This window comes from Myodes glareolus, chromosome 2 (genome assembly GCF_982192425.1).
Source record: "Myodes glareolus chromosome 2, mMyoGla1.1, whole genome shotgun sequence".
In the NCBI taxonomy this organism is placed as follows: domain Eukaryota; kingdom Metazoa; phylum Chordata; class Mammalia; order Rodentia; family Cricetidae; genus Myodes; species Myodes glareolus.
Genome location: NC_142027.1, coordinates 52,645,569 through 52,672,032, shown reverse-complemented (window position 1 = coordinate 52,672,032; position 26,464 = coordinate 52,645,569). Strand labels below are relative to the sequence as shown.

Genomic DNA, 26,464 nt, shown 5'->3' with positions numbered 1-26,464 from the left:
CTCAGGTCTCCTCAGAGAAGCTTCTTCCTGCAGCAGATGGGAACAAATGCAGAAACCCACAAGTGATACAAAGAACAGAGAGTGAAAGACCTTGGGACATTCTGATATAAATGGAATATCTCCATTAAATCCCTTGTTTTAGGTTTCAGGGGACTGTGGAAGAAAAGACGGAGGGACTGCAAGAGCCAATAGGGATGGAGGACACCAAGGAAACAAGGCCTTCTAGACTCAGCGGGACCAATGCATGCATGCACTCACAGAGAGGGCGGCAGCATGCACAGGGCCTGTGAAAGCCTAAGCCAGATGGGGTCCCAGCAACAAGAGGTGAAATGGACTCAAGCCCCCATCCCTAATTCAGAAGCTATCTCCAATTAATAACCTCTCAAAAAAGCAAAAACTAGTTTTCTCCAACAGAGAAAGAGCCTCACCGGGTAAACAAAAGTGAAGGGCTCACCATACACCCGGAAGTAGACAGCCAGTACAAAATGGACTCAATGGTATTTCAAGAGATATTTTCTCCTCTAATGCTTTCTATGTGCTATTGCTTGTTTTTAACCTTACAAACCTTCTGTTTGTACATTATGGTTTCCAGTTTTGTGCTTTTCTGGGATCTCTCTCTCTCTCTCTGTTTATGTGTGTGTGTCTACATCTATGTATGTTTTTCTTTGGATCTTTCTTTCTGTTTGTTTTGTCCTATTTCTGTTTTTATCTTAACTTAGATCATTTATCATCATCATTATTATTATTGTTATATGACTACTGGTTTTCTAATGAGCTAGAGAAAAGAGAGGTATAGATTTGGGTGGATGGGAAAGTGGGATCTCGGGGGATTTGTGGGGGGGGGGAAATTGTAATAAGAATACGTTGTATGAAACAAATCTATTTTCAATAAAAAATTTTAAAGTTAAATTTAATAATACAATGCAAAAAAAGTTACCAGTGAATCAAATAGTATGCAGTCTTTTTTTAACTCTGGGAAAGTAATGTGTGTATGTGTGTGCTCGCATGAAGTATGTGTGGCAATAGGAATGGGACAGAAACAGGTGGAGGTGGCAGCTGTGGGACGGAAGACGGATTGCAGAAGTTGTGTGGTAAGCACATTGCTTGGAGAAGCTGAGCCACGCTGCAAAGTGAGCAATGAACAAGATCAAGTGTGTCTGCCTGTATGTGAGCAGGCCATGCATCAAGGAGACATGCGGCAAGAATGCTGCGGCGGATGCTGAGGTTTGGGCTTTCAGGAAGCAGTTTCAGGATGCTGCTGATTTAAGTGAGGAGTGGGTGTCAGCTCTTCATGCAACAGGGAAGGCTGAGCCAAACGTTTGGAGAAGTAGGTTGGAAATAGTCAGCTGTCCTGATTTTAAGATAGTCTCTAGCATGAGTGGCATATTCAGATAGACATAGATTAAACAGCTGCACTAGTGGCTGGTTTTCCCACAACTTTTTCTGTAACACTAAAATGTTTCAATCTGGGAACTTTTACAGAAGAAACAGAAAACTGGCCTCTATTTCATGGGCCCTGTAACAATCCATGGCGTGCAGTTTCCCGTATGCCATCACATTCTTCTTCAGAGTGAGAGATGAACTCAAACGCCCTTTCTGATTCCCTAATCAAAGGGAACAGTCAGTCACCAGAGTTAAAACAAGTCAAACAGGGTGGGCCTGATCACCCAGAGTTAGGCCAGCACCAGCCCTATCTCTCTTATTTCTAAATCCTCTACTTTGAAGCCGTGGGTGGTTTGTTTGCTGTCTATCCTGTTCATTTCCTTCTGACCCTGCATTTCACTCTCTCTGCTGGCTTGCCTTCAAGAAAGGTCACTTCCCTGTCTTTCCTTTAGAAGCAACTCAGACATAATTCCAAGGCAATACCCTGGCGACTGACTTTTCTCCATTTACCAGGGTTCATAAGTCCCTGGATCATCAGCTTTCAAAGAGATGGAAGAGCTAGCAAAACAACAACGGCAGCAGCAACAACAAAAACCAAAAAACCCTTCCCCTGTGCCTGTGGTCAGGATTCTGACCTGGACAGAAAGTTGGAAGCAACTGCCCCGAGTCCTGTTCACTGCTGCACTACAGAACTGCCCTAATTTTAGCTGAGATTTTGAGTGACAACACAGTAGTCTCTGTAAGTGTTACCACCCAGATGGGAAGGTATCTTGGCAGCCCAGAGCCGAGGAACGACCTTGGTGTGACCACAATGTCACACCTTGCAAACCTCACACAAGAGAGATTTATTGGGAGAGAAATACCCAGGAGGGTGGCTGCCTTGCAAAGGTGAGGAGCAGCAGAGAACTGGGCAGAACATGAGATTTATATGGCTTTTCTTGTGTGTCGGGGGCGGGGTCACTTTCCAGGGTGGCCTGGGATTGGAGGGTTTATGTGGTTTGACCTTGGAGCCAGATCAGGGATAGGTGGAATTTTTTTTTTTTTTGGTAGGGTAGGGCCTGACCTCTGGCACAATTTGGGACTGGGAATGGTGGTTATCACCTTTAGGAAACAGCTGTTAGGACCCTTAGGGAAGTCTGGGCGAGGCGCCTGGCCACTGGAGCTCCTCAGGTGGGGACCTGGCCACTTACCTGCTTTGAAGGTTTACAACCTTTACGAAGTTATGCGGCGTTTACAAAGGGAGTGTCTGCCAACTTGAGTTGGCATGAATAGCCAACAGCCTCTATCTGCCTTTACTAGAAGATATGGTAGAAATCTTTGGAAAATAACTGGGCAGAAATCCTAGAGGACAGGGCCTTAGAGCCAGCTATTTCAAACACAGCTGAAGGCTGCCGTTTGCATCTCTGAAACTCTCAGATTAAATAACCTTTACTTAATCTATTTTGAATGTCTTTCCTTCCCTTCCTTTCTTCCTCCCTCCCTCCCTCCCTCCTTCCCTCCTTTCTTTCTTCTTCCATTTTCCTCACTCTCCCACTGTCTCTTTCACTCTTCTCTCTTGTTTCTCTCTAAATTCACCAAGACATTGGTGGATGTCGTGTAGCATTCATGGGTAGACATAATCAAAATATATTGAGCAAGGGAAAAACTGTCCAGTCCAGTTTTGGATCCCCAGTAGTTTTAAAGGAGTTTAGTAGAGAACTAACTATCTGTGCTGACAAGAGACGCCTGCTGGCCAGCTCCATCGCTTCAGTGTTGAGGGTCTCATCTATTTCCTTGTTACAGTGGGGACACTTCACCATCTGATGCTCTGTTGTTTCTTCTTGGTTCAACTAATAAAACAAATGAAAAAACAAAGCCCGTACATGAATATCAATGTATTGTTTAGCAGAAACGTCTACAATCTCACATTAGATTCTTTTGGGAAATGACAGAAAATCTGATCAATATATAAAAATATCTTAGTGCTCCACATTTGCTCAAGTGTCCTCAATATTGATTCAGTTCTAGGAGATAAAATAATTGACAGGTGGCAGGGAAGGAGTTGCACTTTTCCTCTCTGTGGAATTCGAGAGCTTATAAAAGCTATCACATATACAGTCACACTTTGACTTAGGGGTCCTTTATGGTTCCCTGACAGCCTCAGCATCACTTGGAAACACACCTGCTCTCATCCCCCACTGCATCAGAACTGGGGGAGCTAGGTAGCAATCCCTAGGTCTGCTGCCCTTAGAGTTTGATGTCCACTGGTCTAAATGAATCGTTTAGGGCAGAAAAAAGTGATCATGAGTTTAAGAGATATGAATATAGAAAATTTGCCTATGAAGTAAACTGAAGTTTGGAGAAAATCATTTGCTCAAGCTGACAGAACAGACCTACAGACACAGGCCTCTAATTCCAGCTACTGGGCAGTGGTTCTCAACTTTCCTGGTGCCGTGACCCTTTAAGATAGCTCCTCATGATATGGTGACCCCAACCATAAAATTATTTTCACTGCTATTTCATAACTGTAAGTTTGCTACTGTTCTGAATCATAAGCTAGAGATCTGTGTTTTCTAATGGCCTTAGGCAGCCCCCGTGAAATGGTTGTGTAACCCCAAAGGGGTCAATGACCCGCAGGTTGAGAACTATTGTACTGGGGAGACTAAGGCAGGAAGACTGCAATTCAAGGCTTTTGTGGGCTGCTTTGCGTTGGGGCTTCTGCTTTGTTACACAATAACCATAAATAGTCTTCAGATATTTCCGTACTATTGTAGAAAATAAGGACTGACCAATATACTTTCCAATAAATTAATATTATGAACATTTTGAATTTGAATTAATACTTACAACTTGATTTACATTTAATGGCAATCATATTTACTCTAGTGGAATAGAGAGCTATTGTATGCTTACTGCATATGGATTTTGAAGTATAATTGCCTTCTCAACCATGTTCCAGTCAGCATTAGCAAGATCTTTGTCAAATTTGAGTGCCATGGCTGTAGACTTGGTTAGCTCTTGAAAGTGTTGGAATGTATAATAAACCGATTTATGTTTTGTTGATGTTACATCACGAAGACCTTAGGGACAAAGAATAGATTTTACAAACAGGAGAAGGACGTAACTTTGATATAAATTATAAAATTTCCTTTTGTTCTTTACTTATCCTCATTCATCACTTATGCAAGTGTAGTGTGCGCCTACTTGCAGGTATACTTGTCTGGTTTGTGTAGTTGTATGTGAAGGCCGCATGTTGATATTGAGATGCCTTCTTCAATCACTTCCTCACCTGTATTTTGTCATCAGAACATAATAATTCTTACAATAGTGTCTAGCATCTAGAGCATTCCTATTAAAAAGTTTGCTGAATAATTGGATAAACTTACACTGCTCTTTAACTATGTAAGGTTAACATAACTAATCACCTAAAATAACTTTATTAGCCTGAATAATTTATACATTTCTATACAGTGATTCAGTTAGAAAATACTGACTTGTATTTAGATGGATATCTTCTTATTAGTGCTTCTTATAATATTTGGAATAATTTTTTCTTTTCTCACCATAGTAAACAGTAGAGCTTACCTAGTTTAGTAACTGCCATTGGCAAAATAAATCTATTGATAACCAGGGTAATTAAGCATACTGACACTCCATGAAATAATATCTAGAATTGAAAAAATAAATTAAATAAGTATTCAGGATTATTTATTGCAATATATTCTGTATGATAAATTGAACTAGGTTGTTATATGCTAACAGATGGTTGTAGTAAGTGAAAAAGCTGGATGTCAGCCTTGGAAAAAGTGATCTGGGGCCTCACTGTACTCTTACACACATGCATCTCCAGCCATCTTTTCAGAAAAAATCAAACAAACAAAAACAGGGTCAGGACTCTGGCTTCCCTCTTGAGACCTGCAAGGTTCTTTGTAATAATCTCACTTTAAGATGCAGTAAAGGGAGAAATATTCTACCATGTCTGTTAGGACTCTGCTGGTGGCCATCTCAGAGGAGCAGCAAGTGGCAAAGGAAGCCCAAGGTGTCAGCCCACCAGGAGGGTCAATTTCATTTAGGCAAGGCCACAGGACTACAGAACCCAGAATGTCTTTGCCTTCTGCTGTGATTTTACATATTTGTTACTGCAATATTCCTCTGGTATCTAATCTGGTGTGAGTAGATGTGAGATCTCCACTGCTTGTAATAGAGTGTGTTTATCTCTTGAAAACATCCCATTCTACTGAGCATTTTTATCTGTGGATTGTCAAGAAGATGAATCTCCCTCAAACTGTACTAATTGATAATAATAAAGATGTCTTATACACAGTTTTGATGAATAAAAATAAATACAAGGAAATGCCACACAGCCAGGGTCTGTAAGTTTTACCTAACTTACCTAATCTACTGCATAGATTGTAGCTCAATTCATTGAAAATTAATAATAACAATTGAGTCCCTTAGCCCAGCTAGTTTAAATTATTTTGACCTTAATGTTAGGAGATATGCTCATGGAGTTTGGAGTTCAGAAGTCATCACAACTGAAACATAGCTTTGAAATCAACAAAGTTAGACTAAGATGTTTTGGTTAAATAGCTTTGGGGTGAAAAGCCCAAGAAGACAATCTGGAGTTTTCAAAAGGCACATAGTTGAATGTGGGACTCTTTAAGGTCAGGGAACAAGAATGAAACAACCCAATTATCATCGGCTAATGTACTTTTCTTGCTAGGACTGGTTGAGAACCAAAGGTGATGATTAATTTCCTATGCCCATTTCTGCCCTCAGTCTCCTGATATAAAAAGTTATTAATGAGTTTTATATTTTGAGTTTCTTTAATGTACCCTAAAGATCTGAAGTGGAACTGACTGATTCTTTTCCATATATAAAAGTTTAGATTGGTAGTTCCTTTAAGATTCCTTTTATGATTACCTTTCAAGATAAATAATAAAGTAATTAACCTTTTCTTTGTAACTGTAAAATGCATCCTGCCAGTAAAAGACATGATGACTGAGAATGCCTTGCTGCCCACACACTTAGTCTACACCGAGCTGTTTGGGTGTGAATGTATATGGGTTCTTGAGTTAATTTACTTTTCACCTGTAATATGTTTAATCATGTAAGAAAAATTAAAAACATGTTTTTATAGGTGTTCATTATAATCATTCACTTAAAAATAGAATATAATCACATTGTAATGCCTAATTGCCTAAAAAATCTTTGTTGAAGTATATAAGTTGTAGAAAAAAGTATACAATAGAAAAAAGAACATAGAAAGACAAGAAAATCAAGAAAAAAGCCATCAATGGAGTGTGAGTGTCTTTTTCCCTAAACCCTCTCAGAAAGAAAATCTTAGCTTACGCAGACTCCATGGATTCCTTTCAAAGCCCTGCACTGCTGGAGACTGACCCTGACTGCAGTAGACACTACTTAGACAAATCCAATGTTTCCTATATTATTAAATGTAATTTTATGGAGTGATATAAGAAAATAGAGCCAACACTCAGCAAGAACCCTCTTTGAATGAGTGGATTCTAGAATAAGTAAAGAAAAACTGCAGAGTGGATGTCCTGCAACAGCTGCTGTTTAAAATGACTTACAGTTTTTAATTCCTCTTCCTCTGAAACCCCTTAGACCCATGAATAAGGCTGGGTGTCTCTACACTGTAAGGCAGATGAAAATTATTGGATTTTCCGCCCTGGTCTCGCAGGTTCTTGGCCAGAATCCTCATTCAGGCCCTTGTCTTTTGTAGGCTAGTCCACAACTTTCTCGGAATGAGCAAACCACAAAACAAGAACCCTTTCTCTAGGGAAGCCACGTGGGATGTACTACAAAATCACATTCAATACTGAACGACACTCTCATCAAATAGTCAAACAGGAAAGTGCAGCTTTCTTTACTTGAGATTTTTCCCTCTCTGAGCCAACAGAGACGTCCGAGTAAGCGAGCAGGAGGGCCATGTTTATGTTCGGTGTTCCTTTCATTTCACTCCAGACCATGATGAATGCCCAGCGCCAGCTGAACCCGTGACCAAGTCGAGACAAAATGGGGCTCATTAGCAGAAAGACCAGGAGTCTGGAAGACAAAGCACGTTTTAGAGTTATCTTTGTAGTAGAAATGTCTTGCTGCTTAATCGTAGTATCCCCAATGAGCCATCTTTCATACACTATTATCAGGGCTCCAAAGGGAGCCATGTGTCACAGAGACACTCACAGAGAGAATGACGTGTTCTTGTTATTTCTCTGCACTGCTCAGTGGTATGGTAACTTTGCATTATGCATGGGGGGCTGCTTTCACACGTGGAAGGCAAAGGTTAGACATGTTATAAGGCCTCAATAAGAAGGGTAAACAGAAGATGATGGGAAATGCGTTTTCCTTACAGATTTTCTTCTTGCTCAATGTGTCTGTATTGTCCACAGTTCTTCCCTATTCCCCATCCCACTCCAACTGTCACACCGATTTTATATGATAATTTGAACAAATATTTGAAATTAGTGGGTTGATGTCAACAGTTTAACTAATTGTCTTAGATGGAAGCCGAATGTTAGTTATTTGAGGGACACGTAGCTGTGAGATTGCAGTTGAGGCCGATTTTCTTAGTGTATAGCCCCATGTGATGTGGACTCTCCTTTCTCGTAGGACTGGAAAAAGGGACTGAAGAAATTATCAAGGGGAAAAGGAAGACATTTATAGGTAAGTTTTCATTCTGATTTCTTTTTTTCTTCAATAAATCTATATTTCAGCATGGACAATTATATACATATTCATGAATATCAACTTTTGTTAAATCAAGCTTGGCATAAGAAGTCAATCTTAGATAAATATAAACTTCATTTTTCAGGTTAAAAGAAAGCTTAGCACAATATTTTATTTTATTGATTTTATTGATTTTATTATATTTCTCCTCCCTTTCTCTCCCCTCCTTTTCAATCCCCTCCCATGGTCCCCAACTCCCAATTTACTCAGGAGATCTTGTCTTTTTCTACTTCCCATGTAGATTAGATCCATTCTCTGAGACTGTGATTTGTAGGCCGGTTTTCTTTGCTTTATGTTTAAGAACCACTTATGAGTGAGTACACATGATATTTGTCTTTCTGGATTCTGGGTTACCTTACTCAGTATGATGTTTTCTAGCTCCATTCATCTGCCTGCAAATTTCAAGATGCCATTGTTTTTTTTTCTGCTGTGTAATACTCCATTGTGTAAATGTACCACATTTTCCTTATTCATTTTTTGGTCAAGGGGCATTTAGGTTGATTTCAGGTTCTGGCTGTGACAAACAATGTTGCTATGAATATAGTTGAGCACATGTCCTAGTGGTATGATTGAACATCCTTTGGATATATACCTAAAAGTGTTATTGCTGGATCTTGAGGTAGGTTGTTTCCGAATTTTCTGAGAAATCTCCATATTGATATCCAAAGGGGCTATACCAAGTTACACTCTCACCAGCAATGCAGGAGTGTTCCCTAAACCCCACATCCACTCCAGCATAAGTTGTCATCAGTGTTTTTGATCTTGGTCATTCTTACAGGTGTAAGATGGAATCTCAGAGTTGTTTTGATTTGCATTTCTCTGATGACTAAGGATGTTGAACATTTCCTTAAGTATCTTTCAGCCATTATAATTTTTCTGTTGAGAGTTCTCTGTTTAGGTCTGTATTCCATTTTTTTATTGTATTATTTCTTTTGATGACCAATTTCTTGAGTTCTTTGTATATTTTGGAGATCAATCCTCTGTCTAATATGGGGTTGGTGAAGATCTTTTCCCATTCTGTAGACTGTCATTTTGTCTTGTTGACTGTCTTTTACTTTATGGAAGCTTTTCAGTTTCAAGAGGTCTCAATTATTGTTTCTCTCAGTGTCTGCATCATAAGAGTTATATTTAGGAAGTAGTATCCTGTGCCCATGTGTTCAAGTGTACTTCCCACTATCTCATCTATGAGGTTCGGTATGGTTGTTTTTTTTGTTGAGGTCTTTGATCCATTTGGACTTGAGTTTTGTGCATGGTGCTAGATATGGGTCTATTTTCATTCTTCTATGTGATGATATTCAGTTATTCCAGCACCACTTGTTAAATATGCTTTCTCTTTTCCATTTTATATTTTTTGATTTTTTTTGTCAAATATCAGGAGTTCATAGGTGTGTGGATTAATATCCCGGTCTTCAATTCAATTCAATTGATCAACCTCTCTGTTTTTATGCCAATACCAAGTTATTTTCATTACTGTAGCTTCAGCAATAGAGCTTGATGTCAAAGATGATGATGCTCCTGGAAGTTCCTTTATTGTACGGGATTGTTTTGGCTATCCTGGGTTTTTTGTTTTTCCACATGAAGTTGAGTATCATGCTTTCAAGGATAATTATACATACATTCATGAACATCAACTTTTGTTAAATCAGGCTTGGCACTCAATTTTAGATAAATATAAACTTCATTTTTCAGCTTAAAGGAAAACTTAGCACAATGTTAAATTCTAACATGATCATTAGTTCTTAAAGAAGTTCTTATGTTAACTCTTTTTTTTTCACGTTTTTTTCCATTTAATTTTACATGCCAACTGCAGTTTCCCCTTCCTCCTTTCTTCCTGTTTCCTCCCCCACCTCCCATCTACACTGCCCTGCATCTACTCCTCCTCCATTCAGAAAGGGGCAGGCCTCCCATGAGGGCCAACTCAGCATAGAATATCAAGTTGAGGCAGGGCCAAACTCCTCCCCCTGCATCAAGCCTGGGCAAGGCATCTCAGCATGGGGAGTAGATTCCAAAATGCCAACTCATGCCACAGGGACAGGTCCTGATCCCATTGCTAAGAGCCCTACAAATAGTGAACCTACACAACTAGCTGTCATGCAGAGGGTCTAGGCTGGTCCCATGCAGGCCCCCTAGCTGCTGGCTTAGAGTCCCTGAGCTCCCTTGAGCTTGAATCAGCCATCTCTGTGAGTTTCCCCTTCATGACCTTGACTCTCCTTGCTTGGACAGCCTCCCTCTCTTCAATTGGACTCCCTGAGCTCAGCCCATTGCTTGGCTGTGGATCTCTGTATCTGCTTCCGTTAGTTACTGGATGAAGGTTCTCTGATGACAATTGCCATGATGACAAATGTCTTAGTCATTCTGACAGGTGTAAGATGGTATCTCAGAGCCATTTTGATTTGTATTTCCCTGATAGATAAGGATATTGAACAATTCTTTAAGTGTTTCTTAGCCATTTGAGATACTTCTGTTGAGAATCCTGATTTCTTAAAGAGCTGATTCCAATTTAATTTAGAATTCAAAGAAATGATAAGATAATATTGCGCTAAACCCTAAGATACAATTTCTAGTGTTAGGTAGAAATCTTGAACAAAGATAGAAAATAGAGAATGAAACATGCGGAATATTAATAGTATTTACCTCTTAGCAATCATAGTATTTTATACAGCGTTGTTTTTGTTTGTTTTTTTTAATCTCCAGAAAGTTTACAAAGTGTTGGCATTGCTCTAAAATTCATGGAAAATCTGTCAATAACTCCTGGGCATCACTGTGCCAAGGTTTATTGGAGAAGTTAGAGCTAACTAGTTAAATCTTCAGATAAATTACTACAAACAAAGTTCAGATGGTATCCTTACCTTAAAACAATCAGTGTGAAGTAGATATTTAATGAATAATATACATCAGAAAATGATATATATAAATATGTCTGTGCAGGGATTAGAAGTCCAATGAAAGTAAACACCATAAGAAAACTAACGAAGGACAGACAATTCCAGAATCTGCAGTTTTGAGAAGAATAAAATACAGTTATAGTAACTAATATGTTCATTACTTATATGAGACACTGTGTAATTGTCAGTAAAATGAAGAAGAACATGGCATATATCAGCACTCAACAAGGATTAACACTGAACTATGAAGAAAGGCAAACCAATCAAGGCAAACAGGTAATTTTAAAGCAATTAAATTAATTTATTTGTGTCAATTAGTAACTTGCTTTTTTTTCTGCTGAGTCGGAAAGAAATAGTGTACAATCATCTGCAACATAGCATAACACAGGGACTAAACATCCAGAAACCCCTGTTCACAGAACTAAAACACTGAGAGTAAAAAGGACCTAAAATCACACACTGACACTGAAATGCTAAGTGACAGAATCAAGCAGTGGCGGTGAAAGTGACATTAGCACAGAAGTGGCAGGGGACAAAGATCACAGGTTTGCCATGAAACACCTCAGTTCATATGTTAAGGGGGAAAAATCCACACAGTGGTTACAAAAGGACCTAGAGGAGGAGGGGGTGGAGGAAATAACAAGATGGGTGAGTCAGTTAAGGACGGCAGGATCGGTGGTTTGACCAAGGGGTTGCAGAGTTGTGAGAAATGGAGGACCTGAGAGAATTAGAAAAATTATGGGAAGTGGAGATACTTTCTCTCTCAGAGCATAGAGTGGACCTTCTCTAGGTTGATGAAATAAGCAATAGGCTGAATCACCATTACCTTAGATTTCTACCATCTTTAAGAATAGGGCCTTGTGAATGTTGTCTTTTAAATAGATTTCTGGCATTGAACTGAGATTATACAATTGTTCTTTATATGTCTGTGGAAGTGAGTGGCTTGGGCAAGACTGCAGCCCTACTCATAGGAGGGTAGAAGGCTTGGAAACTGAAAACCAGAAGAACTTATGTTCATCAACATCATTAGGAGTGATGTTAGAAGGATGGCGACCAGAGTCAGAGGGATACCCCAATGAAGTCTTCACTAAAAGAGATATAGAATCAATGCAGATGCAAGATTAGGTGATCTGTTTATGTTACAGAGAAATTAGTGGAATAGTATATATCATGCCATGTAGCTCTAATAGCTGTTGTAATATCATAGCTTCCAGTGTATAAAACAAAGTAAAAAAAAAAAAGAATAGCTACTCACTCAAGGAGAAATGCTTCAACTCCTGGTTTAAAACTTGTAGAATTTAGAAAAAGTCCCATGGTGGTCACAGTAAATATTCCAGACAATCCAATGATCTCACCTGTGTTTAGAATGAACAACAACAAAAGGATCAACTTCAGCAGCAGTGTGATCTCTACTGTGTATGAAAATGTCAAAGAGTGTGACTTTACACAGATGTTATCCCATTAGATTTCACCTAGAAAACATTACAAGTTGTTTCTGCCGACCATATTTTAATCTGCCCCCAGATATACATCATATTGAGGAGTAAAACATGAGATGCACATGTCTATAATAGTGTATAATACTTTGGCTTCATATCATCTGCAGTTAAAAAAGTCTCTTCATCCAACCCAGTGAGGCTAAGCATCCTCAGCAGATCTGCTGTTTCAGAGGAACTCTGGATGGGTGCATTGGAAATGACCTGGCAAATTCTGTAAGGATCAACCCCCTTCATGCACCATCTGCTTGGAAGACACTAAAAAAACCCTGTGTTTTGTAGTAGAACTCAGAAATCGGGGACAAAAAAAGCCACAACATGAATTTCTTCCTGTTTAATCTTTTTTTTTTAAAAAAAAATTGGTGCATTTAGTATAGAAGAATTGAAAAAGCATAGAAAACTGTTGATGAATTTTTGTAACGTAGGTCATATACTTGTAAAACCCTCAATTATGTGGTATAGCACAAAGAGAAAGCTAATAATCCCACTTCTAAGGCTGTAAATATAATTGTAAAGAAAATTTTGGAAGCCAGGTAAGTGCTGCAAACATGTAATCCCAGCACTTGTAGACAGAAACAGAGGCAGATGTAAACAAAGATTTCTCTGCCCCGCCTGGTCCTTCTGTTGCTTCTACATAATCACTCAGAGACTTAACATTAATTACAGAACTTTTGGCCTATAGTTCAGGCTTATTACCAACTAGCTCCTACATTTAAATTAGTCCATTTCTATTTATCTAAGTGTAATCTGTGGTTTTTACTGGTCTGCAGACATATTGTTTCTTGGGTAGCTGGCTGGCATCTCTCTCCACTCTGCCCTTCATTTTCCCTGTATTCAGTTCGGCTTTCTTGCCTAGATATATTCTGCCTTGCTATAGATCAAAGAAGCCTTTATTATCAACCAATGAGAGCAACATATAATCACAGTATACAGAAGGTTTATCCTACAGCAGGCATAGACAGAGGCTGGAGCGGGGACAGGGACAGGGGCATCTCTATGAGTTTAAAGCCAGGATGGTCTGTAAAGCTTGTTCCAAGACAGCTAGGTTTATATAGTGAGCTCCTGCTTCAAAATCAAAACCCAAGGCAAAACAATAAGAGCAGTCACCAAAATAAAAGAAGAAAATGAACTTTTGACTGGAATTTCTCTTAGGGAGAATATCATATTTGTCTGGAAAGAAATTCTTAGTTAACTTTTTGGCTATGGGATGAGGACCAAGAAATAGCCACAAGCATCCATATATACTTGCTGAATTTTTACATTGAAGACAAACAGCAAAAAAGAAACTGGAAAGATGAGGATATGGGAAAACAGAAGGAGGCATCAGAACTGAAAAAAACTCATGAGCCACTTGATATGATTTTATTTTGGGTTTCCCAGAAGTGATTGAGCTTTGAGCAAAGACAGAGGCGGTAGCAAGGAAACAAATGCTGGACATTTCAACAAGGCTCAACATGTTTGAGTTTACAAAGAAGTTTTGTAGAGTTGGAGATTTTAAATAATTGAGTCAGAATCCTTTTCAGGAGTAAAAAACTTAGAGAACTCCCATTTTGTAATCCATCCTGAATACCCACAGTCATACAATAACAGCTCTGCAGTGGGATTGCACAGCAGTGTGAGTCTATGATAGGCTCCCCTCTGATCTAGTACACATTAAAATATTTATTCTTAAAGTTAAGAAGCATTCTGGACATACTACTTTTACTGAAGTTCCATATACAAACACATTTGACTCAGTTCTGGTCCACTCTGTCTATTTCATTTGCTTTATGTTCTTGTGTTTCAAGGGCTGCATTTTAACTTTTACAGACTTATTAAATGCTCTGATATTTGTCTATTAGGGAATTTTCTTTGCTTAAAGTGCCTACTTTTATATATTTATGTTTTTTCTTTGATGTAGTCTCCTGAGGCATCCTGGCTGGCATCCAGCTTAGTACATAGCTGAGGATGACCTTGAACTCCTGATTCTCTTGCCTTCATCTTCCAAGTTCTAGAATAGCAGGAATCCACCACGATTCCCAGATATACACTCATTTTTATAAATACTTTTGTAAAATACCAGGTCCCAAGACTAAAAGAGTGCTATTAATTTGATTTGAATTATGGTTAAAATTTAATTTAATGAAATTAATATTTTTTCTACAGCATTGAGTCTTCATGCCTAGATCTTAAGTTCCATGTTTTAGAGTTTTGTCTCAGAAATGTAAACAGAAACATTTTAGAAGCAAACACTTTAATTCAGTATTTACAACTTTTTATTTAAGTATACTGGTGTTTTGCCTGTATGCATGTGCACCATGTGCATGCAGTGCCTGAGGAGGCCAGAAGAGGGCATCTGGGGTTACAGATAGCTGTGAAGCACTCTATGGGTGCCATCTCTCCAGTACCGAGTTTACCACGTTTGAATTATGAAATAAAAAAACTTGACATCGTTACTTTGAGAAGATCAAGTTCAGGACAAATAGAACTTGTTAGGTGACAGCCAAGGTAGGAAAATATTACTGATTCCCGCTTTAAACATGATTATGGGCACATTGATGCAGATCATGATGAAGGAAATTTTGTGTTATGTATATATTTTTTTCTGTCTCTTATCTTAAAAAAATTCTGTTCTAGCACTCTCTTTCCTAAATGCCAACTGAGATGTCTAAATTTGAAAGTTTAGAGGTGTGTGTGTGTGTGTGTGTGTGTGTGTGTATGTGTGTGTGTGTACATATGCATGCATGTGTGTAACTCCTACTTCTGGCTATGCTTACATTTCAGATGATATTAGGGGAGACTGCATTGTTGGAATTCATTTTTATAAGAACTTAACTGTATATATTTACAGTAATACACATGGAATGTACATCACCTGACTGATCATCCTTCAATGTTTTAGTTCATTAACTTGATCCTATCACTTTTTAACATCATAATCGGCTCAATACAACAGACTGATTAGTTGGAATTTCTTAAGATTGTGTTTTTCCCTTCGCTGACATGAGAGTAATATGGTTATTTTCAAATTTCTAAACAGAAATGTTTCTTCATTGCAATTTATTCAAATTATATAGATCTTAGTAATTTTGTATTTTTCTGTATTGGTCCAGGCCCCCTAAATTTAAAGGTTGATAGTTTATAAATTTCTGTTAATGTAAAATAATCAAAATTTCCAGATATGGAGGGCATAGTATCTCTATAGAGGGTCCACAGTCTGTTCTGGTAAAGAAAATTATTTATATATCTTATAGCACAAGCATTTAACTTACTTTTTACTCATACCTTTTGTACAATTGGTTATGAAATTCTATAGGAAAGGTATAATAAAATATTACAACTGTGGTTTTATCATATTTCTCTGTGTTTTGTGTTTGTTTTCTGTATCTGGGTACACTGTTCTCTTTGCGCAGGTATTCACATTTTTTACATTGAACCATCTATGTAATTTAATGTGAAGCATGGACTCTCCCACTTACAAATGTAAAAGATGAGGTAGAAAACTGAAAAAATGAAAATGATGTGATTGATATCATCCCCAAAAATGGTAGACATCCATAGCTGGATCAGCTTCGTGCTCAGGATTCCAAATAGGAAGCTTTCGAAAACATACGCCCAAGCTGTAGACACGATGTTATGGGCTATGGGAAAAGAGAGAAATGGAAAACTGTTAATAGAAGCCTCCTGGCCTTCACCTTAAATGATGCTCTAATCAATTTTTCTTTTTGTCCTTATTACCGTTAGCTCATTGCTGTAATGAACACTGAAGTACAGACTCCCCTTCAAGACCCCGAGTTTCCTGCATGTTAGTCCTGTTTGTAGTTTACCATTTCCCATGACTGACTTAGTTTCTGCACAGGGGTCACCCTTTCTTCACACACTCACCAACATCTCTTAAGGCTTTCCCTTGAAATGAATTTTTTTCTATATACACAAATACAACCGGCTCAGTCTGAGTAAGACTATTTGTATGGAGGGAATGAGGAAATGATGTAATGATATTATAATCTCAAAAGTAAAATAAAAGAAATAATTCTAAACATATTTCAGTATTTTAAGTGGAATATTTTATTGTATGTTTTGGCTCCATACATGTCTATGCACCATGTGTGTGATGGTGCCTGAGAGAGCCAAAAGTGTTGGATCTAGTGTTGTGAATGGTTGTGAGCCAGCGTGTGGGTGCTGGAAGTAAAACTCAGGCCCTCTGGAAGGACAGTCAACGTTCTTGACTACCGGGTGTTGTCTCCAGCCCCACGTCCTGTGCTTCTTTGTTTTTACAAATAGGCTGTCATTTCAATAGGTTTGAGGTGATATTGTGTGTTTTGTTTGTATTTCGATAATTATGACATCAATTGGCTGAGTGTTTTCACATGCCTATTGTACATTTGTATATCTTCCTTTGAGAACTGTCTGTTCAGCTCTGTCTTTGTTATTCTTCTGTTGCTGTGAAGGGACACCATGATTGAGGCGACTTATAAAAGAAAGCATTTAATTGAGTGCTGCTTACAGTTTCAGAGGGGAGCATGGTGGCAGGTAGGCAAGGTGCTGGAGCAGCAGCTAAGAACTTATATCCTGCTCTGCAGGCAGCAGGCAGAAAGAGGGAGAATGATTCTGGTGTGGACTTTTAAAACCTCGAAGTCTACTCCCAGTGACACACTTCCTACAGCAAGGTCATAACTCCTAATCCTTCTGAAACAATCCACTGACTAGGGACCAAGCATTCAAAAATATGAGCCTGGGGGGGGTGGCATGTTCATTAAAAATACCACAAACCCTTTGTCCACTTAAATTTATTATTATAATCTTCATCTTAATCAGCAGCAGCATCACCACCATCATTATCTTTATCACTATCATTAATGCGTATATATGCATGTAAATATATGCAACATGCATATGGAGGTCAGAGAGCAACTCTGCAGTGTTAGTTCTCTCCTTCCACCTTTATGTCACTTTTAGGGATTAAATTCAGGTCATGGGAAGGTAGAGAGAGCAGGAGGAGGGTAGGAAGAGGGAACTTGGACTGGCATGTAAAATAAAAAAAAAGATTGTTTTAAATAAAAAAAAATCAGGTCACTAAGCTTATGTGTCAAACTCTTTTATTCACTGAGCCCTCTTACCAGCCCTGAACTTGCAAATATATCTTTCCAAGGTATGGAAAAAAAACTTAATGTCTGAACATTTGAATCACAGTCGTGGTAGCACACAAGTTAATCCTAGCACTTACAAGGAAGAGGCAGGTGGATCTCCATGAGTTTGAGACGAGCCTGGTCTAAAAAGTGAGTTCCAAAATAGCCAGGGCTATTCTCTGAATCCTGTCTCAACTCTCCCCCTCCAAAAAAACAAAAACTAAATCAAACTAAAACAAAAAAATTAGAATTATTTGGTATATATCTACATGGGAAAATATTCAGCCTTTACAAAGAAATTCTATCATCCACACCATCACATTTGGTGAATATGGGTTCACCAAAAAGACAAGCTAAGTGAAAAAAAGCAGACGCTGACACACAGAAAGACAAATATCAAAATACGACCTGAACACACACACACACACACACACACACACACACACACACACACACACACACACACTAATATACATACTTGTGCATGCAGTAAACATTACAGGCATTACAGGTCACATTTGGTCACTTGGAGAGTTTCTTTGGTCAGATGGTGCAATCTTGGAGATCCAAGAATGATCAAGGACCAGGAAGTTCCAGACTCATGGAACAGTCATTCTAGAGCTGATGTAATAGCGTAGGTACAAGAAAAGAATATGCTTCCGAGCCTGTTATGATTAGGTTCTCAAATGTCCCATATGGGCATGTTTAGAACTTTGTTTCCCAGATTTGTGGCACTGTTTTGGGAGCTGTAGGGCCTTCAGGAGGTGGGGGGTCTTGCTGGCTGAAGTAAGCCACTAGAGGTAAATCTTGGCTCCTTTCTCCATTGCTTGGCTCCATCTTGGCTCCATCCATTGCTTACTTTATCAGTCCCCCATGTTTTCCCATTGTAACATACTGTAACCATCTGAAACCACAAGCCAAAATCCACCGTTCCTCCTATATACTGTTTCTGTCAGGTGTTTAGGCAGAGCAACACAGAAGGAATGAATACAGAGTCTCTGTCTGATCAATCCCTTACATTTTGTTGGCCTATCAAACAGATTGACTAATTATTATTGGACTATCTGTTTGTTTTCTCTTCCTGAAAGCTATTCTTCGTTATATATTTCTATACATAATTTTTGTGTTTCTTTGCGATAAACAAGCAAGATAGAGATTGGTTGGAATAGAGAAATATGAGGTTGCGTATACTCCATAAGAATGTGCCCTCCTGAGAAACTGCCATATTGATTTGCAAAGCACAAGTTTGCACTTCCACCAGCAGTGATGGAGTGTTCCCCTTGCTCTGTGCCCTCTCCAATATAAGCTGCCATTAGTGTTGTTGATCTTAGCCATTCAGACAGGTGCAGGATAGTATCATAGTGTCATTTTGATTTGCATTTTCCTGTTGACTAAGGGTGTCGGACAATTCTTTAAGTGTATTTCAGCTATTTTGAATTCTTCTGCTGAGAATTCTCACCACATGCCATAGAATTTTTGCAGTGCTTGGTAATAATGTTTAAGATTTGGGCTTTTTCTTTGATCAAAATGTTGCCATGGCTGCAAGATATGTCAGGGCAATAGTGGCATAAAGCTCATGGGAATAACCAACAAACATCTGATTTGACTAAAGGTCCACTTCATGAGATGGAACCCACATCCAACAATGCCTGAGTGACCAAGAATCCGAGGCTAGATATCCCAGGGACCTAGAATTTAAAAAGAGCAATGAAATAAAATAACTCCTAATGATATTCTGCCATCCTCATAGATCAGTGCATGTTCATTCGCCATCTGAAATACTTCCTCCTACACCAAATGAGAATAAATACAGAGTTCCTCAGTCAGACATTATGCAGTGAGTGAGAGACCTTGAAATACCCAGATGTTCATGGGATGTCTCCATTAAATCCTTTCCATCATGGCTGGGAAAACCCTGTAGAAGCGGAGGCAGAGTTTAAGAGCCAGAGGGAATGGAGGAAACAAGGAAAACAAGACCCTCTGGATCAACATGATCATTGCATATATGAATTCATAGATACAATACTCCAGGGCCTACATGGGTCTGTATCAGGTCCCCTGAAAATATATTATGGCTCCTTGTTTAGTGTTCTAATGGTATTTCTGGATGTGTGTATCTGATTCTCGTGCCTTCTCTTGGGCTCTTTTCCTTCTTTCGGCTTCTTTAGTCTAATTCCAATGTGTTAGTTTTTGTTTTATCTTATTATATTTTATTACTATCCTTTAAAAGACTGTTATTTTCTAATGAGAGACAGAAAGGGAGTGGCGTCAGATGGGAAGGGAGGTGGGGAGAAAGAGGGAAGGGTAGAAGGAGTGGTAATTGTGACTAGTATTATGTGAGAAAAAAACCTATTTTCAGTAAAGGGAAAAAAATACGTAAAATCTTTATAAAAAGAAAAAAGGGATGTGCTCTACTGGTGAGCTCGGAAAGATCAGTTGGGATTTTCCTTCATTTCTAAGATGGGGGATTTTAGAAGGATCATATTTCAACAGAACACAATTAGGAATCTTGTAAACCCTTTGTTCATATCCACATCTTCTAATTTTTCCTTAAACAATCCACCAGTTAGGGACTAAACATTCAACTATCTGAGCCTATTGGAGACTACTCTCTTTAAGACACCACATACTGAACTAGGACCACACCACCGAGGGCCTCAGAACCCAGTGAGTGGCACAGTGTGTGCTAATGTCTTCAGAAGTTTGCTTTCATTGCTTTCCCCAAATCTGTACAAAAGCTGATACAATAAAAGGAAACTACCTTCTTAAATATTTTTATGAAAATATTTTTAGTCATGGAAATCTTTCAGGAGGCCTGTGGAGTTCTTTCTCCCACTTCCCACTGATTCAGAGACTACATATTGAGATCAGTATTCTAGATTTTGATCAGAAATGAGCACTAAGAAGCTGTGGAGTGTTGGAATCATTAGATTTCTTGTCTTCTGTGATAATTGCATGGCTGTACCATTTATCATCCATTATAACGCATATCTGTTATTTATTCTACACACACATATGTATATGATACAGTGAGGGGACAGACGCACTTGTGATGTGTAAAAGCTGTGTTGGAGAGTTAGGGCACACATGGCAGTCACTGCTCCCGAGCTCTACTCCCGCTTCTGGAGGTGAATGAGTAGCTCACTTTTCTCCTTTAGTGAAACTCTTAGGAGATTGTGCCAAGGCAGAGGAAAAATGAGCTGCTTTTTCTTTCTGTAACTGGACGCACTATTAGCTTGTCTTCTAAGTTCTTTTCTTGTTTGTTTGTTTTTTTGGAGGGGGTAGAGGGTGGGACACTACACCGTAGGAAAAAAAATGACAGCAATGTAATAACGAAATCCCATCACATTGTTGTTGAGACCAGCGAAAGCTGCTCTTACAAAGGGCCTCATGGGAGTTTCACCCCAAACCACAGCAGTCGCAACATGAAGAAAGAACATGCTAAGTAAAGGTCACATCAACAAGCCAAGCCAATTTAATACTTTCTATAAGCATAATTTATCATAAGATAAAACATTCATGACCACATTCAAAATAACAATTCCTATTTTAAGAAGTTGGAAGCATGTCCTTACCTAGGGTATGGTTCATGTGTTTTGACTGGAAGTTGACCCTCACAACAGCAGTATATACAATCAAAGATATAACTGAAGTCATTAGACTCTCTCCATTAATTAAATTTGTGAGGCTTCTAGAAAGACCTACATATGTCAAAGAAGAGAAAATCTCATCAATATTTAAGAATATAATTGCATTATCATGCAGAAGGATATTCTTTATCATGGATTTGTGTCACCTAAACTATTGTCATGTTGGAAAAAAAAGTAAATTTAATTATTTATCAGCAGCTAGTCTTTATCATCTTAATCAAATACTAACTTAACTACACTTAATTATGTATATGTAAATCAGATAATTTTACCTGAGAGCTTATGCTTTCTTTCAAAGCATTGGTGACATCATGAAATCTATCAATGTAAGGAATTCAATCACTTGACTTACATAGATAAGCCAATTATAAGTCAATTCCTTATAATTCATTTGTATCTAAGGTGAGATGAAATGATGACAGAAAGGTAAAGTAAAATCATAGACAAAGGACTTATAACCCAGAATTGAAGTAAAATATTAAGTTATTTGTTTAGATAATATTAAAAACCGGCTGACTTTTTCATGTATTCTTTTTAATGGCATTAGAAATCAAGTTCCACGGGCAAAGAACATTCGGTTATGACCTACTTTCATCCTAATTTTCATCTATTTGTCATGAGGTTCTAAGTTTAAGTATCTTATCAGTTATACATTCCCATTGTCATTAAACATGATAGTATTGTTAAGATTCTAAGTCTGAGCATCTTTTGTGATTTGTGAGCCACAGGTCATTTCCTAGAAGAAACATTCCTTTCAGGAAAATTCTTGTCTTATGACTGCATTCATAATCTACCCATGATCAGTTTGCTAATAGACAAAAAGCCCTGTTTCTCTGACAACTTCACAACTTATATGAATGCTCCAGTTCCTTGCTCTCCTGATAGCTGTGCCTATTTCTCTAACACAGTGGTTCTCAACCTTCCCAATGCTGTGACCCTTTAACACAGTTCCCCATGCTGTGGTGACCCCCAACCAAAAAATTATTTTCAATGCTACTTCGTGACTGTCATTTTGCTACTGTTATGAATCATAATGCAACTGTCTGTTTTCCAACGGTCTTAGCTGATCCCTGTCATTTCACCCTCAAAAGTTGAGAATCACCGTTCTAGCACTACACAAGAAGATCCAGTCTATGTGGTTACCAGATTGGTGGAAACAGAGACTTCTGCCTCCTTTCTTTTGCACACCAGTAACCATCATGGCAGTGTCCCCTCCCAGTGATACTACAGAAAAGCTGGAGGTGTGTGGAGGAGCCGTGGTCCCAAGATGCTCATCTGTCAGTTGGCTGTAGGTTAGTGAGTAACCTAGCCGAGATCAGCAAGCCTTGTTTATAGTTTCAAAACTCCCATGCCCGTGAAAAATAATAAGCAGCAATTGCTTTAAGTCACCACATTTGGAGTGTTCATTAACCAGTAGTACCTACTGTTGTATAATTACTGTAGTTTATAAAATAGAGCTATCTCAGCAAATCGTGGCTGTATTTGAATGAACAACAAATTTGGACTTAAGGAAAGAAAAAGAACTCAAGACAATGTACTGTTCATGTCCTCTGCGGACATGGGCTCTCCATCCTAAGGGGATTTTCTTCTGAATAATGTACAATTATATATGACTTATAGAATTACAAAAACCAAAGAACATATTTATGGAGTTTTAAACTATTTGGAGGATAGAAACAGAGCATACTCAGTGAGCTGCTTGTGTTCAAGTCTGAGTACCTGAGATGGATCCCCTGAACCCATGTGAAATGTCTGCTGTAGTGGCATGCACCTGCAATCCCAGCACAAGGAAAGGTAAGGGAGACAGTCAGTTCCCAGCTTCCTGACCAGTCAGCCAAGCCTAATCAGTGAGCACTGGGTTAATTAAATACCCTGCCTCAAAGGTGGTGAGCAACAATCAGGCAGATGATTTCTGAGGTTCTTCTCAGGGCTTCCATGGGCACATGCCCATACGTACCTCAGTTGCACATACACATGTACTCACAAGCACAAAATCTCGTTTTATAAGACCAAGCAAAGTTTTTTATAAGAGAAAAATACCATTACAATTATTTTTTGAAAAACACAAAGTTAGAAGAGCAATAAAATTCCAAAAGTAATTCGGCAAGATGCTCAGTATTTATGAGATTTGCCTTCCCAGGTACATCAATAAGATTATTGCAATTTTTAAAAGACAAGAAAAGTGCAGGGAAATACTAGATTATAAAATTTTAAGATTAAAATAACTGCAGAATTGGTTTTTCAAAGCCCAAAAAACTGAGTCTTTTGACTAGAAAAGTTCTGGAATGATGAAATCTCCAAAAGGTAGGACCTTGGAGGGAGAGTGTAAAGAAGAGGAGAACCAATGGCTCATGATGGCATTTTAATGTGGGTCTCTTTATGATGCTCAGGTTGGCCTTGAACTCATGCTCTCTCTGCTTCAGTTTCCTATATTCTGGAAATCCAGGTGTGTACCATCTACCTAAGAATTTTCTTCTTTTAAAGTCTCACTTGATATAGTATAGCACAATGACAGAACACTTGCCTAGCATGTTGAAAACCTGATTCCATTCTTGGTACCACAAAACAAATACATACAAATAAATATACTCTCCTTTTACCATCTTAATCTCCTTGTCTTAATGACTCAGCTTCACATTTATGTATATTTGATATATCTCCTATATCTATTTCTACTTGCTAACAGCACTCCTGTTCCATTTCTTTAGCCATAGAGTAGAAATGAAGTTGACAAGCGCATGTTGTGTTCTTAGTGTGCATGGGGGTACACACAATTCAAGCATATTCTATCTAAAATAAAATTTCTAGTGCCCAACATTTAAAAGTGAATAGAGAGAGAAACTGGGTCATTTTCTTTTAAAAAGAAAAAAACCCTACTCTGGATTATTCTGCTTTTCTGAATGCTGTAACTTCTGAATAATTTTACATCTAAATATAAATTTGCCCATCCTAAAATAGTATTTGCCACAATAATACTATAACTGGTGATGTTATTGTTTTCCCTTCTTCTGGCTTTTGATTGATGGCAACAGTGACACAAAGGCATTTTAAACGCCATTGTTCTAATGACTGTCTTATGTCATCATCCTAATGACTATCTTATCATCGTCCTAATGACCGTCTTATGTCATCGTCCTAATGACTGTCTGTTTTACGTCATCGTCCTAATGGCTGTCTTAAAGAGCACGGGATATTGAGCAAAAGGTAATGATGGCCCAAACCCCTCTGTCAGTGCAAGGTAACTGCTTACCTTATTATGGGCTTATTACCTTAGCCCATGATGGGAGACTGCTTGTTTTAGATGCAGCATGAGCTCACCATTGGCCTTTCCTGCTGTCCTAAACATTAGTTGCAGAATATTTGCCAGTCCTCCATATCCTGCAGTAACTCACACCACCACAGGTGGTGAAAATCCATCTCTAACAAAGGATCTTAACATGAAAATGAGTAAACCGCAAAATATGCCCTCAGTGTAGGAAAGGAAAAAGAAGAGAAAGGGATACCTACCAAGGTCTCTGATGGAGGCTGAGGTCAGCATGGGATCTGAACTTATAAGAACAGCTGAAAATAATAACCAGGGGAATCTCTTCAAATCCAATTTATTCACAGATTGCAGATACCAAAGTATTAAGGTATAATTCATCACAAATCCAGGGATTGTAATTAAGAGTATCTGCAAAGACATTTGGTGGTTAGAAAATCAGATTGCTTCTGCATTCTGTTTTGAAAAGCAGAAGACCAAACAGAACTGGCTATTAGTGTGGCCCTCAGGGCTCACTTTGCTGGAGCAACCCCCTCCACCCCCACCTCAACAGCTATACAGAGAGTGGCTGAGCAGAGATCCTCTGGGTCAACCAAAACCACTTTCCCAATGTGCTCCCTGCTGCTACTGCTCCCCCTTCCTCCATGCCTCCTGGTCATTTGTCTGAACTCCGGGTGCCTGGTTTTGTGTTCAAATAAATGCATTGCTTCTGTTGGTGTTTACACAAAACTATTCTGATAGTATGGAAGATGTGTGTGCACCGCTTGTAGTCAGATGTGCTTTCTCTCAGTGTCTTCCCTTAATACAGCCCTCGCCTCCTGGTCCTAAGAAGCCACTGAGATTTGGGTTACAACTGCTTCTGTAAGTCTCCCTGTGACCCTTTCCTGTTCTTGAAGTTGTAATGTTAGGTGGTAGGGATTTAAAGCCACACATTTCTCATCAAATTCTTTCTTCCTTGAGACAATAGACTTCATAATCCCATGCTTACAGATTCCCAAAGCTAAAATGATGATTGGTATGAAATTCTGCCAGTAAAATAGTCAGAATTGTTTCTTGTTCTCCATGATTTTTTTCCAGAGCTACCAATATGCTATAATACTACCAATATACATATTTATGTATATATATTATAGATACAAAGCTGATTTTACCACTTTGATATCCTATCCTTTCCCACTCTTCTTTATTTTCTATTTTGGAACAAAACATTTTTATAATTTGAAAAAAATTAGCATGGTTCATGAATGGATAGTAATACAAGAGCAGAATGATTACCTGCCATAGTAACTTCTGGAACATATATATATCCATGTCAAATGCGACATTAAAAATAATTACTGGAGTAAATATACCAAAAAACATTTCTGGATCCATCCACTGTATGGCATCTGCATATATCTGGATCTAGTAATAGAAAATTGGTTATTCACATATATCCATTCTTTGCTAGCATACAATACATGCCAGAGGTCCTTCTCTCACAACAGAGATGATATGAGGGCTAAAGTCTTACTCTGTTGAGTGTTCAGAACTTTCCATCTGAGTGGCAGATGGAAAAAGCTAACAGAGGAAAGCTGACTCACATCCCTAAGCTCTTTACAGAGAGCAGACAGAGGAACCATATTGACGCAGGCAGTAAAGAAGACATAGTGGATTTGAAGGTACAAAAGAGAGAGAAAGTATTTCAAGTAAGTGATTTTTCATACATAGGAATCAAAAAATGAATAAGTCACCCTATGAAGACCCAGAAGCTACAAATAGCTGTATGTAGTCACTATCTATTAAATAATGAAAAGATAGCCAGAACAGAGAGGAGAAAGTTCATGTGAGTAGTGAAATAACTCATGGTGTTTCCCCTGATGCTAGCTGGCACCAGCAGTTTGGATCAGGGGCATTCATTCTGTTCTTGTTTCTTTTGTAGTGCAGCCTACCTCATGCACAGATTTTACCTGCC

General features: G+C 38.5%; 1 protein-coding gene across 5 annotated transcripts in view; it reads right to left on the bottom strand.

Annotated features, from left to right (window-relative positions):
- Positions 1-26,464, bottom strand: part of Slc9c1 (solute carrier family 9 member C1) — an 88,180-nt gene that overhangs the window by 56,598 nt on the left and 5,118 nt on the right. For 4 of the 5 annotated variants that reach the window (XM_087900445.1, XM_087900428.1, XM_087900432.1 and 1 more), the window contains 10 exons: positions 25,786-25,914; positions 24,756-24,921; positions 21,174-21,299; positions 15,949-16,110; positions 12,250-12,349; positions 10,959-11,102; positions 7,254-7,428; positions 4,948-5,029; positions 4,276-4,442; positions 3,087-3,212 (listed from right to left, as the gene is read on the bottom strand). In XM_087900445.1, the coding sequence (XP_087756571.1) occupies positions 3,087-3,212; positions 4,276-4,442; positions 4,948-5,029; positions 7,254-7,428; positions 10,959-11,102; positions 12,250-12,349; positions 15,949-16,110; positions 21,174-21,299; positions 24,756-24,921; positions 25,786-25,914 (1,377 nt within the window). The remainder of the gene's footprint in view (positions 1-3,086; positions 3,213-4,275; positions 4,443-4,947; positions 5,030-7,253; positions 7,429-10,958; positions 11,103-12,249; positions 12,350-15,948; positions 16,111-21,173; positions 21,300-24,755; positions 24,922-25,785; positions 25,915-26,464) is intronic. The other variant, XM_087900436.1, reaches the window with a different exon arrangement.